Source organism: Capsicum annuum, unplaced genomic scaffold, assembly GCF_002878395.1.
Source record: "Capsicum annuum cultivar UCD-10X-F1 unplaced genomic scaffold, UCD10Xv1.1 ctg77485, whole genome shotgun sequence".
In the NCBI taxonomy this organism is placed as follows: domain Eukaryota; kingdom Viridiplantae; phylum Streptophyta; class Magnoliopsida; order Solanales; family Solanaceae; genus Capsicum; species Capsicum annuum.
The window spans coordinates 1,915-15,500 of NW_025887885.1; the positions used below are offsets into that span (position 1 = coordinate 1,915).

At 38.0% G+C, this 13,586-nt stretch overlaps 1 protein-coding gene across 1 annotated transcript; it reads left to right on the plus strand.

Annotated features, from left to right (window-relative positions):
• Positions 1–10,719: 10,719 nt before the first annotated feature.
• On the plus strand, positions 10,720–12,609 carry LOC124894789. The gene is made up of 2 exons (XM_047405329.1): positions 10,720–11,136; positions 12,547–12,609. Exons 1-2 carry the CDS (start codon positions 10,720–10,722, stop codon positions 12,607–12,609), a joined length of 480 nt encoding a protein of 159 aa, XP_047261285.1.
• Positions 12,610–13,586: the final 977 nt, after the last annotated feature.

Below are 13,586 nucleotides of genomic sequence, written 5' to 3' on the forward strand. Positions count from 1 at the left end.
TAGGGAAGTTGGTTTTAGAGAAAATAGGTTTTTCCAATTAAAGTGACATTTTAAAAAGGGATTATTTATTTTATAGAGTCACCACTTGGAATTGAGTTTGGGTGTTCCAAGTCATCTTATTGAATCCCTATTCAAAAGAAAATGACTCTTTATTTTTGGTCTGCGAACTAGAAATCCGGATAAGGAAATCTGTTGATCGAGGAGAAGGTGTTAGGCACCCCTCGAGTCCCGTAGTTCTAGCACGGTCGCTTTAATGAATTACGTCTGGCTTAAATTAGTCTTTTGGATATATAATATTTGTTAGCCTAAAAGTGACTTATATCCTGCTTTTATTTATTTTTGAATATATTTAAAACTGTATTGATCTGTGGCTTACCGATAGTAGTACTTTTCGGTCTTACCACAAGTTTTGATATATTTGTCCCGCCTTTGAATCATTTATGGATCGTCCCATTTTCCAAGTCTAGATAAGCTCCTAACAGGTTTAAAATCTACCCAACCCGGTTCAAACGGCTTTAATTGGAAAAACCCATTTTCTCTAAAACCAACTTCCCTAGCGGGGTCAGATGCAGTAAAAATAGGGGTGTGACAGATGGCGACTCTGCTGGGGATATAACCAGAATTCGATCTTTTATAATTACTTGTTTGGCTTTATTTAATTTTGATATTGTATATTATTGGCCAAAAAGTGTTCTTTACCTACATGTTTATTGCTTTGATATTATTTGAATTGCAATATAAACTGTCTTCTCTCGTGCACCCATCTGAGTCTTTTGAGATATTATATATTTAGAGATGCGGTATACGCTCCCGAGATTGAGATACCAGAGATGCGGCAACGCTCCTGGGAAGGATTCTGTAGTCACCCATGATTTAGGACGAAAAGGGACCAACAGTAAGGCCGGAAAGCCCTGCTACCGATAAAGCTGTCTCTTGCCGACTTGAGTTGTCTGCTCATTTTACAGCCAGTCTAGATACCTAACTCCACCAGGTTGAACCTAGCATAACTGGAACTTAGACATGACTATCCCTAATAGATTGCGTTTTATTGGTATCACGTGCATTTTTGACTTAGTGGGGCTCGACATGGGGGTCGGGTCTGTCTAGGACAGGTGACCTTTTGAGACCATCATGTACATTTTATGTGCTACTTGTTGCATTATAGGAAATGCCATATCGAATGTTGACCGGCTTTTAAGTGAATTAATTGATCAGAAAAAAAAAAGGTTACATAAAAATTTTTAAGGATTTATTTTAGAAAATATATAATATTTTACATAGAACTTTTCTATAAAGATTAAGTCGTTTTAACATCGTCGTCTCGTTATGTCCATTTTATTTGATTTTAAAATCTCTCTTACGAATACCATAGAGCCCATTTTTGTCAAACACAGTTAAAATTTTGTCAAACAATTCGGTCCACTATTTTGTTTTAATAATTTAATTATTTCTAATGTGTCTGGTCCAAACGTCATCAAAATACTGTCTCCACTCTAGGATGTTTTAGAAGATACTTCCTATTTTGTTGGTTGCTACTTTCTCATGCTCATTTTGAAATCTTATTCCGTGCCATTCCGTCAACTTCTTTCAAAAATTATTTGTCTTGTTTTAGGATGCTTAAAATAGAATTCTTATTTGCTATCATCATCCTATAGGGCAATATGAACTCATTCGGAAGGAGTGACAAGAGGCCGAGGGATGATGCAGTACCCCATTTCATGGTGTTGGATAAAGTTCCAAAGCATTTGCGGATATAGTATAACAATATGACTGACTATGGACAGGGAGAAGTATATAAACACTTGGGATTTTTAAGGAGTCTGTTGAGTGTTGAACCACGAAGAGACGTGATAGAATATTTGGTACAGTTTTGGGATCCTTCAAACAGCGTATTTTGATTCTCCGACTTTGAGCTCACTCCCACACTGGAGGAAATAGGAGCATTTATTGGAAAGGGAAAGTACCTTCACTCAGGAGAACCCATGATACCAAAGTATGTCACTTCTGAAAGATTTTTTGAGCTATTGCACATAAAAGAGAAGAACATAGGAGGATGCCTAGAAAATGGATAGGTTCGTCTAGAATTTTTGTATGAAAGATATGGTCAAGAAAGAGGATTCGAATTGTTTAGATCAGAACTTAACAACGGGGGGTGCTACCAAACCTGGGAAAAAGATAGTTCTAAAGTATTCATAGTGGCATTTTTGGGAATCATGGTATTTTCGAAGAGAGGAGGAAAAATCAGCACCAATCTAGCTGCGTTTATTACCGCTTTTGAGAAGAATCGTAAGGTCACCCTCGTGCCCAAGATTTTGGAAGACATTTATCAGGCCCTGATGATGTGCAAAAATGGGGCGGACTATTTTGAAGAATGCAACATTCTATTGCAGTTATGGATGCTCGAGCATGTTCGTTATCATCCATTTGTTGTGGATTTTTGAGTTGAATGGAATGATTATATCAATGGCCATGAGAAGAGGATGGAGAACCAAAACTTTCCCGAAGAATAGGAGCTTGGAAGGAGTACTTGGAGGGGTTGACGGTGGACAAGATAGTGTGGAATTATCATTGGTTCCCCTCAAAAGAGGTGATATATATGTCTACTTTCTAACCCTTCATGGTCTTAATGGGTCTCCGAGGTGTTCAGACCTACGTGCCACTAAGAGTCATGCAATAATTCGGTCAACATCAGCATATACCGCCAGTCGAGGATATGAAAGAGTTCATGTACGAATTTCTCCCTGACATCCCTCTAAGGAAGACTGAGATACTTAAGATTTAGGGAGGATTTGTACTTTCAGGTTTTGATCACATGGTGGAAGACTGCGACAAGGGAGAGGTAGACTATTGGTATCTTCCATGGTTTTATGACCAGCCTCCTCCTAAAGCTATGCCAGAAAGGTCAGCCAGAGAGCCAGTGGATTGAGAAGCGGAGATTAAAGTAAGAATCAAGAAGGCTCGACGAGAGGTAGATGATAACTATCGGTCTACTCTGTACATCTTAAATAATGATCTGGAAAGGGCTAGAGAAGAATTGGTTCACCATGAGGCGAGATTTGAGGCCAGCATTAGGTCGGCTCGTAAGGAGATTGAGAGAGAGAACCATGTTGCCATGCATGCACTACAAGAAGACCTGGATATTGCCAACGGTGCTATGGAGAAGCAATTGAGTGATTTTTATAATGAGAAGGCCTTGCTAACAAGTACACAGTCGAAGCTTCGGGCTCAGCTAAAAGCTTCCACAGAACGGGAAAGAGAAATAGTGAGGCACTTTACGACTTTTCAGAAGGAAGTTAAAGTTGAGAGAAACCAGTGGATGACCGAACGACAGGCGCTTCACTATCAAATCGATGACCTTCATGAACAAGAAGGAGACCTAAAGCATACCGTCCGCACTACGCAGCATTGGGTGCGAAACTGCTATGAGAGTATGATCGAGACCAGGGGAGAAGTACTTCATCTCAGTGAAACCTTAATTAATGTTTATGCTAAGTATCTTCACCGAGGTGATGAAAATATGGGTCGTCAGGCACGTGCTGTCGCTCCACATCTGCCAAAAGCATTATCCCTCTACTCAAGTCTGAGGGAGGATTAAGTTGCAAGACATCTTTGGAAGGCATCTTGATGATAATTATTAAAGTCCTTGTTTTCTTAGAGTTAGTTTCTTTATAGGTTTTTTAGTATTTCGCCAATATTCCGAGTCTGTTCTAGTTTTAGATAATTTTAGTTTCCTTTCATTAAAGCTTTGTCTTAAGAATAGTTGGAAATGTATGGAAAATTTCGCATTTGTTTCAATTTTTTATTCTCTTTATTTCTAAATATATATATATATATTCTATATCCATGAACTACGTGATGAACTAATTCATGTAAAATATGATACGTAGGCAACCCTCGGTGGGTGCGATCAAATATTTTTCCAAGTTTCAAGTAATAATTTTAAGATGTTGGCGTTAAATAATGAGGGTAAAAATTAATTCGCCAAAGCCGGGATGAAACAAGAGGGTTTCCTTAAGTACATTTCAGGAATGAAATTACTTAGGTGCATGACATTTGAGTTTGTTATGAATATATCAATATTTTTAAAGCTCTAAATCCTAACATATTTGTTTCTGTTTTAAGAGAGAGAGAGATAGTAAGGTGGTTGGTTGTGGTTAAGCTGGACTCTCCCCCGTACAACATAAGGTATAAAGGAAAAAGAAAGATGACTCGAAAAGATAGAACAGAATCTGATAATAAAGAAGGTCGAGATCAGTTAGTTCCACGAGAGTTCACATCTTTGGAGGAGAATAGGTTATTGAAGCAACAAATTGCGAAAGTGTATCTGGCCTGGGCGAATGGACAAGCCCCGCCTTCCTCAATTTCTGGTCTTTCGAATGCAAATCAACCCGGTTCTACTCAAGCCCAAGTCGACGATCCATTTTATCTGCCTGGATTTGGTCCATACACTAATGTGTCTAGCGCTGCTGGCACATCCACCATGCGTCCTCCAAATCCATCATTCACGAACAACTCGCTTTTTATTCCGACCATGCCAACTAATATAAATCCTCCATCAATGATACATAAGCCTATCAACGAGCTGAATTATGATCAAGTCTATCCTCCTAAATTGCCATTCAAACCTGTAAATTCAGATCAGATCACTCATCAGCCTGAGTCTCATATCATGATTGAGAAGGCTATTATCAATGAAGAATGAGAAGAGATAGCTAGAAAAGTGAGGAGTCTGAAGCAAAGTATGAGAAACATACAAGGATTGGGAGGACACAAAAGTGTCTCTTTCAAAGACCTGTGTATGTTCCCTAATGTTCATTTGCCAATAGGGTTCACGACCCCAAAATTCAACAAATATAGTGGTCATGGTGACTCAGTGGCCCACTTAAAAAGGTATTGCAATCAACTTAGAAGAGAAGGAAGGAAAGAGGAGCTGCTTATGGCCTATTTCGGAGAAAGTCTGATAGGAATAGCCTCCGAATGGTTTATAGATCAATACATCTCCCATTCGCACGTTTGGGATGGTATGGCTCAAGATTTTGTACAAAAATTTCAATACAATCTCGACATTGTCCCTCACCGTACTTCTCTAGCTAATATGAAGAAAAAATCATCTGAAAGTTTTCGAGAGTTTTCCATAAAATGGAGGGAACAGGCGTCTAGAGTCAAACCGCCAATGAAGGATCAGGAATTGATTGACATTTTTCTCCAAACTGAAGAGTCTAATTATTTTCATCATTTACTAGCCGCGGTTGGTAAACCTTTCACCGAAGAAATAAAAATTGGGGAAATGGTGGAGAATGGCATCAAATTAGAAAAATCGTGAGCCAAACCGCCCTCAAGGCCACTACACAAGCCATTCAGAGTGGATCAGGTGGTTTTGGAAATCCAAAAAAGAAGGAGGAAGGATCCATGACGGCATTAGGACTGGGAAATGCCTAAAGGTGATGGAACTCCTCTTACGTTCATGTCCAACAGGGCAACCCAACCCTCCTCAACATTATTATACACCTCAACCTGTTGTTCTTAATGCTCAAGCGTATACCCAACCTCCTCAGCGTCCACAATGACAGGCACCTACGCCACAAGGTTTTCATCCGTAGTAGCCAAATTTCCAAGCCCCTCGTAATCCGTATGTTCAGGTAGACTATACAAGAGAACAAAGGGCAAGGGAAAACTTCACCTCAATTGGAGAATCGTATACGAGCCTGTTGTGGAGATTGGTCAAATTAGGATGGATTGAACCTGTTTTGCCCTTCAAAGTGGATCCAAATGCCAGTTGGTTTGATCCTAATGTAAGGTGTGAGTACCATTCAAATGTCCAAGGTCATAGTATCGAAAATTGTTGGAATCTGAAGAGAGTCATTGAAAAGTTAATCGAAAGCAAGGTAATCGTAATACAAAAAGAAGAAGCGCCAAATGTCGTCGACAATCCACTTCCCAATCACAGTAACACAGACGTCGTGGGGATGATTTTTGACAATAGAGACTACAGGCCAACAAGCCAAGCAGTGATGGAAATAGGCATCTTGAAAGAGAACCCGGGAGAAGCACTAAAGTATATTCAAAGAGAAACACTTATCATAAAAGAAGTGAGTTCCATTATAAGACCCCGAGATTCAGAAAAGATGGTATTGTATGTTCCTGCAAAGCTAAAGGGAATAGCACAAGATGGGCCAAAACTATATATTTTGAGTGGTCCCGCATGGTTTGACCAACAACGCAACAACATGAGAAAGATAACAGATCCAATTGTCATAAGACACGAAGCACAGCTCCTAGTGACAAGCTGGAAAACCATACCATGGAACTACAACAAAACCACGGTGATGTACAAAGGAAAAGAGGTCATGGAAGAAACAAACGAAATAGGGGGTTTGACTCGATCAGGAAGATGCTATGCTCCAGAAGAATTAAGGAGACCAAAATAGTTTAAAGATAGTCAAGGGACAATGAAATAACCTGTCACAGACGAAAAGGCTGTGGAATTTTTGAAGAAAATGAAAACCCAAGACTATTCCATTGTCGATCAATTGAGGAAAACCCCGGCTCAAATCTCATTATCACCCCTGCTGCTATATTCTAAAGAACATTATCAGGCATTGATTAAGTTATTGAATGAAGCATACATCCCGAAGGAAACTACGGTCTGTCAAATAGAAAGGATGGTTCGTAGAATATTTGAAGCAAATAAAATCACTTTCACTGATGATGAGTTACCCACAGAAGGTTCTGGTCACAACAAGTCTTTGCATCTGACTATCAAATATGAAGGATATTACATAAAAGGGGTAAGGATCGATGGAGGTTCATGAGTAGATATCTGTCCTCTCTCTACTTTGTAAAAATTAAATCAGCCCAGATAGGATTCGATCTAATAATGTATGTGTTTGGGCTTTTGATGGTGTAAAACGAGACACAATTAGTGAGATAGATCTTTCTTTGGTTATTGGACTAGTTGAGTTTGTGATCACCTTTCAAGTAATAGACATAGATACTTCCTACAACCTACTTTTAGGAAGACCATGGATCCATACGGCCAGATCCATACCTTCTACTTTGCATCAAGTGGTTAAGTTTGAACACGACAATCAGGAAATCATTGTGCATGGAGAGGATGACCTTTCCATACATCGAGATCCTTCTGTACCCTGTATCGAAGCAAAAGGGGGTTGTGAATCTTCTATTTATCAGGCCTTTGAAATTGTGATAGCTGATCAAGTCATGGAAGGCACGCCGATTCCCGGGCCTCATCTCTCTTCTACTTGAATCATGGTGGCTAGACAAATGCTACAAAATGGTTATAAACCAGGAAAAGGATTAGGGGTTTCGCTGTAAAGAATTATAAACCCTGTAGATCCACGTGGTAGATACAACACCTTTGGCTTAGGATTTAACCCGAGTGCGGTAGATAGGAGATGGGTAAAATAACAGAAAAAGAAAGCTTGGCAATTAAAAAGTTTGGTTCCACACATTAGCCAATATTTCACGAAAACTCAAAAGAAAGAAGATCAAGACCCATATGTTAACAAGGATGCAGGTGAAATATGTCAAGGTCTCAAGGAAATGTTTTATGAAGTAAACATGGTTCAGATGGGTGAAGGCCATAGCCATGCAGATGTGCAGTTCGTCGGGCCAAATGTCAAGCTCACTAATTGGGAAGCCACTCCTCTCCCCATAAGAAAGGAGTCTTGGTAGTTTATTTTGTTATTTCTCTTTTCTTTCTTTTGCATTTTAGATTATTCTCAGGGTTTTAATCCACATAGTTTAGTTGCTCTGGTTTTATGTTGACCCTCCTATCCTTTCCGATTCAATGAAATGAAATTTAAGTTTCCTAGTAAATTTACTTTTCTTCCCTATTTTAATTTTCATTTTTTTATCTTATTAAAGTTATGTTAATACTGGCTTCGATAGCATGGCATGTACGCTGAGTTCACATTTAGATCCTAAAAAGTTGTCTAATCTTGAATCAGCAAACCAAACGGTAGATGAATACGATAAAGATGAAGCTGATAAGGAAGTCAAAAAAGGATTGGATCAATTTGAGGATAAGCCCAAACCCAATTTAAATGACACTGAGATAATAAATTTGGGGACTGGTGGGGAGGTTAGAGAAATAAAAATAAGTATTTATGCGGATCAAAATATCAGGAATGATATTGTTCAGATTTTGTTCAAGTATAAGGATGTTTTTGCTTGGTATTATGATGATACATCGGGTCTAAGCACTGATTTGGTAGTTCACAAACTGCCTACATACCCTGATTTTTCACCTGTCCAGCAAAAACAAAGAAAGTTTAAAACTGACGTGAGCGATAAAATCAAAAAGGAAATCATGAAGCAATTGAATGCGAACGTGATCAGGGTCGCTCAATTTACCACATGGTTGGCTAATGTGGTGCCCGTACTGAAGAAAGATGGCAAAATTAGAGTTTGTGTTGATTATAGGGATTTGAACAAAGCAAGCCCTAAAGATAACTTTCCTCTACCCAATATTCATATCCTTGTTGATAATTGTGCTAAACATGAGACCCAATCTTTCGTGGATTATTATGTCGGATATCGCCAGATCTTGATGGATAAAATAGATGAAGAAAAGACTGCTTTCACCACCCCGTGGGGTACTTATTGGTACAGAGTCATGCCATTTGGTTTAAAGAATACGAGAGCTACGTAAATGAGAGCTATGACTACTATTTTTCATGACATGATGCACAAGGAAGTAGAAGTATATATTAGTGATGTCATTATCAAGTCCAAAACACAAGTCGATCATGTATATGACTTTAGAAAATTCTTTGAAAGATTGCGAAAGTATAATCTTAAGCTCAATCCAGCCAAGTATGCATTTGGAGTTCCATCCAGAAAACTTTTGGGTTTCATAATTAGCCACAGAGGTATTGAATTGGACCCCTCCAAGGTAAAATCCATTCGAGAATCGACGCCTCCAAAGAATAAAACTGAGGTCATGAGTTTTCTTGGAAGGCTAAATTATATAAGCAGATTCATCGCTCAGCTCAGCACTACATGTGAACTGATATTTAAGTTGCTGAAAAAGGATGCTGCTATCTAATGGACAGACGAATGTCAAGAATCATTTGATAAGATTAAAGAATATTTGGCAAATCCTCCAGTACTGGTCCTACCAGAACCTGGTAGGCCTTTATTTCTATATCTGTCAGTGATGGATAATTCTTTTGGTTGTGTTTTAGGACAGCATGATATCACAGGAAAAAAGAAACAAGCAATCTATTATTTGAGCAAAAAGTTCACGAGTTATAAGGTAAAATATACTCTTTTAGAAAAGACATGTTGCGCCCTAACTTGGATTGCTCAGAATTTGAAGCACTATCTTTTCTCCTACACAACCTACCTCATATCTCGAATGGATCCTTTAAAGTATATTTTTCAAAAACCTATGCCCACAGGCAGATTGGCGAAGTGGCAAATTTTACTTATAGAATTCGACATTGTGTATGTTACTCGTACCGCTATGAAAGCACAAGCATTGGCTGATCATTTAGCAGAGAACCCAGTTGACAATGATTATGAGCCTTTGCAAACTTACTTTCCTAATGAAGAGATTAATTTAATTGAGGAAGAAGTTCAAGATGATATGTATGCGTGGAAATTATATTTTGATGGGGCAGTCAATGTCAAAGGAGTAGGAATTGGGGCGGTTCTTGTCTCACCGATCGGGCATCATCATCCCGCTACCGCACGACTTCATTTTTTTTGTAATAATAACATAACAGAATATGAATCTTGCATCATGGGGTTAAATCTGGCAATAAATCTGGATGTACACGAGCTAGTGGTGTTGGGAGATTCCGAATTGCTTATTCGACAAATTCAAGGCGAATGGGAAACAAGAGATATTAGGCTTATTCCATACAACAGTTCTTAGAGGAACTTAGCAAAAGGTTCAAGTCTATCAAGTTTAGATATATTCCCAGATCCCACAATAAGCTGGCTGATGCCCTGGCTAGCCTAGCTTCCAAGCTCCCATACCCAGGAAATACGCATATTGACCCATTAGAGATATAGTTACGAGATCAACATGGTTATTGCAATATAATTGATGCAGAACCAGATAATGAACCCTGGTACTATAATATCAAATACTTCCTAAAGTTAAAAGAATATCCAATATACGCCAATGCAGATCAAAAAAGGACTATTAGGCGACTTGCTAATGGTTTCTTCTTAAGTGGGGAGATTCTGTACAAACGAACCCCGAACTTGAACTTGTTGAGATGTGTTAATATTTAAGAAGCTAAAAAAATCATGAATGAGGTACATTTGGGGGTATGTGGTTCGCATATGAATGACTATGTTTTAGCGAAGAAGATTTTGCGGGCAGGATATTATTGGTTAACTATGGAGCAAGATTGCTTTTGCTTTGTTCAAAAGTGTCATCAGTGTCAAATTCATGGTGATTTGATTCACTCGCTACCTTCAGAGCTGCATCCTATGTCTGCTCCTTGGCCATTCATTGCTTGGGGCATAGATGTAATCGGTCCAATAGAACCAAAAGCTTCTAATGGGCATCGATTCATACTGGTCGCTATTGACTATTTTACCAAATGGGTAGAAGCTGCTACTTTCAAATCAGTCACGAAGAAAACAGTAGTGGATTTTGTTCATTCCAACATCATATGTCATTTTGGTATACCAAAGTCCATTATCATAGACAATGCAACCAATCTCAATAGTCATCTAATGAAGAAGGGTTGCGAGCAATTCAAGATTGTGCATCATCATTCTACCCCTTACCGTCCCAAAGCAAATGGAGTCGTTGAAGTAGCGAACAAGAATATTAAAAAGGTTCTTAGCAAAATGGTCCAAGGATCTCGACAGTGGCATGAGAAATTACCGTTTGCTCTTTTAGGATATCGTACAACTCTCCGTACATCGACTGGCATAACTCCTTATTTACTAGTCTATGGGACAGAAGCTGTGATACTCGCAGAAGTCGAAATTCCCTCGCTTCGAATCATTGTTGAAGTCGAGATTGATGTTACTGAATGGGTTAAGTCTAGACAAAAACAATTATCATTAATAGATGAAAAAAGGTTGATGATAGTTTGCTTTGGCCAATTATACCAGCAGAGGATGGCGCGAGCTTACAATAAGAAGGTACGTCCTAGAAAATTTGAGGTCGGCTAACTTGTTGTAAAATGCATCCTTCCACATCAAGAAGAGGCTAAAGAAAAGTTTGCTCCAAACTGGCAAGGTCTATACATAGTTAAACAAGTATTATCAAATGGAGATTTGCAACTTGCGGATTTGGACGGAAAAATGATAGAAAAAGCTATCAATGCCGATTCAGTCAAAAGATATTATATTTGACACACTTGTGCTTAACACTCTCAAGTTGAGATGATGAAAGGCCATCATTCTACTTAACTAAATGTCATTAATCCCTTGTCAGCCCTTCGAGCTTTATTTACCTTTTCTTGCTTACCCTCTTTGGAGTTAAAAAAAAAACTTATGGGTGAAAACCCATGGAGACACCCATGAGATGATTCAAAAAAAAAAAGATAATGCGTTAGGATTGAACTATATTCGACCTGATTCCTAAATGGATACGTAGGCAGCCCTATTTTGGGGTTCGGTCCGACAAAAAAAAAGATGAGATATATATCCTATTGTCACTTTTATATGGCTCTTAAGTTGTAATTTATCCTAAAAATTCTTTTTCCTTTTTCCATTAAAAACCTTCCAATCAATTTTTGAGAATGTCAAGCCTTGTGTGCTATATATATATATATATGAAAAAAAAGTCTTGTAGGTGAAAACCCATGGAGGCACCACAAGATATGAAAAAAAAAATATCTTATTGGTAAAAACCCTCAGGGGCGCCATAAGACAATGATGAAAGAGACAATCAAAATTAGAGAGGTCAACTGAGAAAATCCTAGAAGGAATAACTTTAGTCAAACAAAGTTTATTATGACAGGAAAAAGATCAAGAAGGATGATTTGATTTGATTGAAAGGTGCAGCCTAATTCGAGATTAGACAGTTTTGAAGGGTCAAAAATCTACTCCAAATTGCGTGTCATGCGTTATTGAAGTCAATATACACCTCCAAATAAGCTTTCTTCCTTTACTGTTAGAAATACCTTCTATTCAAATATAATTCTTTTATTTCTTTTTTTTATTTTTCCTTATTTCATTTTTACACCCTCTTTTTTTATGCATAAGTCTTGCACCAAATGCAAAATAAAGAAAAACGCACAAAATTGACCATGACTCCTAGTGAAATTGAGCAGAGATTATTGGGCGTACACAACCTTGAAAAGGACAGGGAGCCAGTTAAGATAAGTGTTACAAGTGAAGCATTTGAAAATGAAGAACAAAATCGTACTGAAACAAACAGAAATGCAACAGAATTTGAAAGATGAAGATTCAAGCTCACCAACCAATTAGTTGAATCAACCGTATCAAGTTGGGGCAGAGATAAGGAAAATCTCTAAGGAATTTAAGGCCACAAACCAACTACCAATTTTAAAACTCACAATTTTTTTCTCTTCTTTGCTTGAACAGGGGCAAAGTAGTCTTGTGAAGTTATTGGGGAAAAACAAGTATAGCAAAGTTAAGTTTTCTTAAATTTTCTGTTTTGTTATACTCCTATAATTCTAAGTTCGTATCAATATAATAATAATAATAATAATAATAATAATAATAATAATAATAATAAGAATAAGAATAATAAAACCCCTCATATTCAAAACTGGGGTAATTTTTTTCTCTTCTAACCAAAAAAAAAAAATCCTAATTTTATTTCATCTTCATAGGGCGCCATCCCCTAGTTGACATTTTATTCATTTTCATAGGGCGCCATCCCCTAGTTGACATCTTAGAAAAACCATTTCCTAATTTTTCTTATTCGTCTTCATAGGGTGCCATCCCCTAGTTGATATTTTATTTCGTCTTCATAGGGCGCCATCCCCTAGTTGACATTTCATTTTGTCTTCATAGGGTGCCATCCCCTAGTTAACATCTTAGGAAACACCATTTCCTAATTTTTCTTATCTGTCTTCATAGGGCACCATCCCCTAGTTGACATTTTATTTCATCTTCATCGGGCGCCATCCCCTAGTTGACATTTTATGTCGTTTTCATAGGGCGCCATCCCCTAGTTGACATCTTAGAAAACTCCATTTCCTAATTTTTATTATCCGTCTTCATAGGGCGTCATCCCCTAGTGGACATTTTATTTCGTTTTCATAGGGCGCCATCCCCTAGTTGACATCTTAGGAAACACCATTTTCTAATTTTTCTTATCCGTCTTCATAGGGAGTCATTCCTTAGTGGACATTTTATTTCGTTTTCATAGGGCGCTATCCCCTAGTTGACATTTTATTCGTCTTCATAGGGCGCCATCCCCTAGTTGACATCTTAGGAAAAACCATTTCCTAATTTTTTTCTTATCCGTCTTCATAGGGCGCCATCCTCTAGTTGACATTTTATTTCATCTTCATAGGGCGCCATACCCTAGTTGATATTTTATTTCGTCTTCATAGGGCGCTATACCCTAGTTGACATCTTAGGAAACACCATTTCCTAATTTTTATTATTCGTCT

What these genes read in the sequence shown, in the direction of transcription:
- LOC124894789 (XM_047405329.1), top strand. Translation starts at nt 10,720, where the DNA reads ATGAAGAAGGGTTGCGAGCAATTCAAGATTGTGCATCATCATTCTACC. An exon ending in CGCGAGCTTACAATAAGAAG is followed by an intron (nt 11,137 to 12,546) that starts GTACGTCCTAGA and finishes TTGCTTGAACAG; the next exon opens with GGGCAAAGTAGTCTTGTGAA.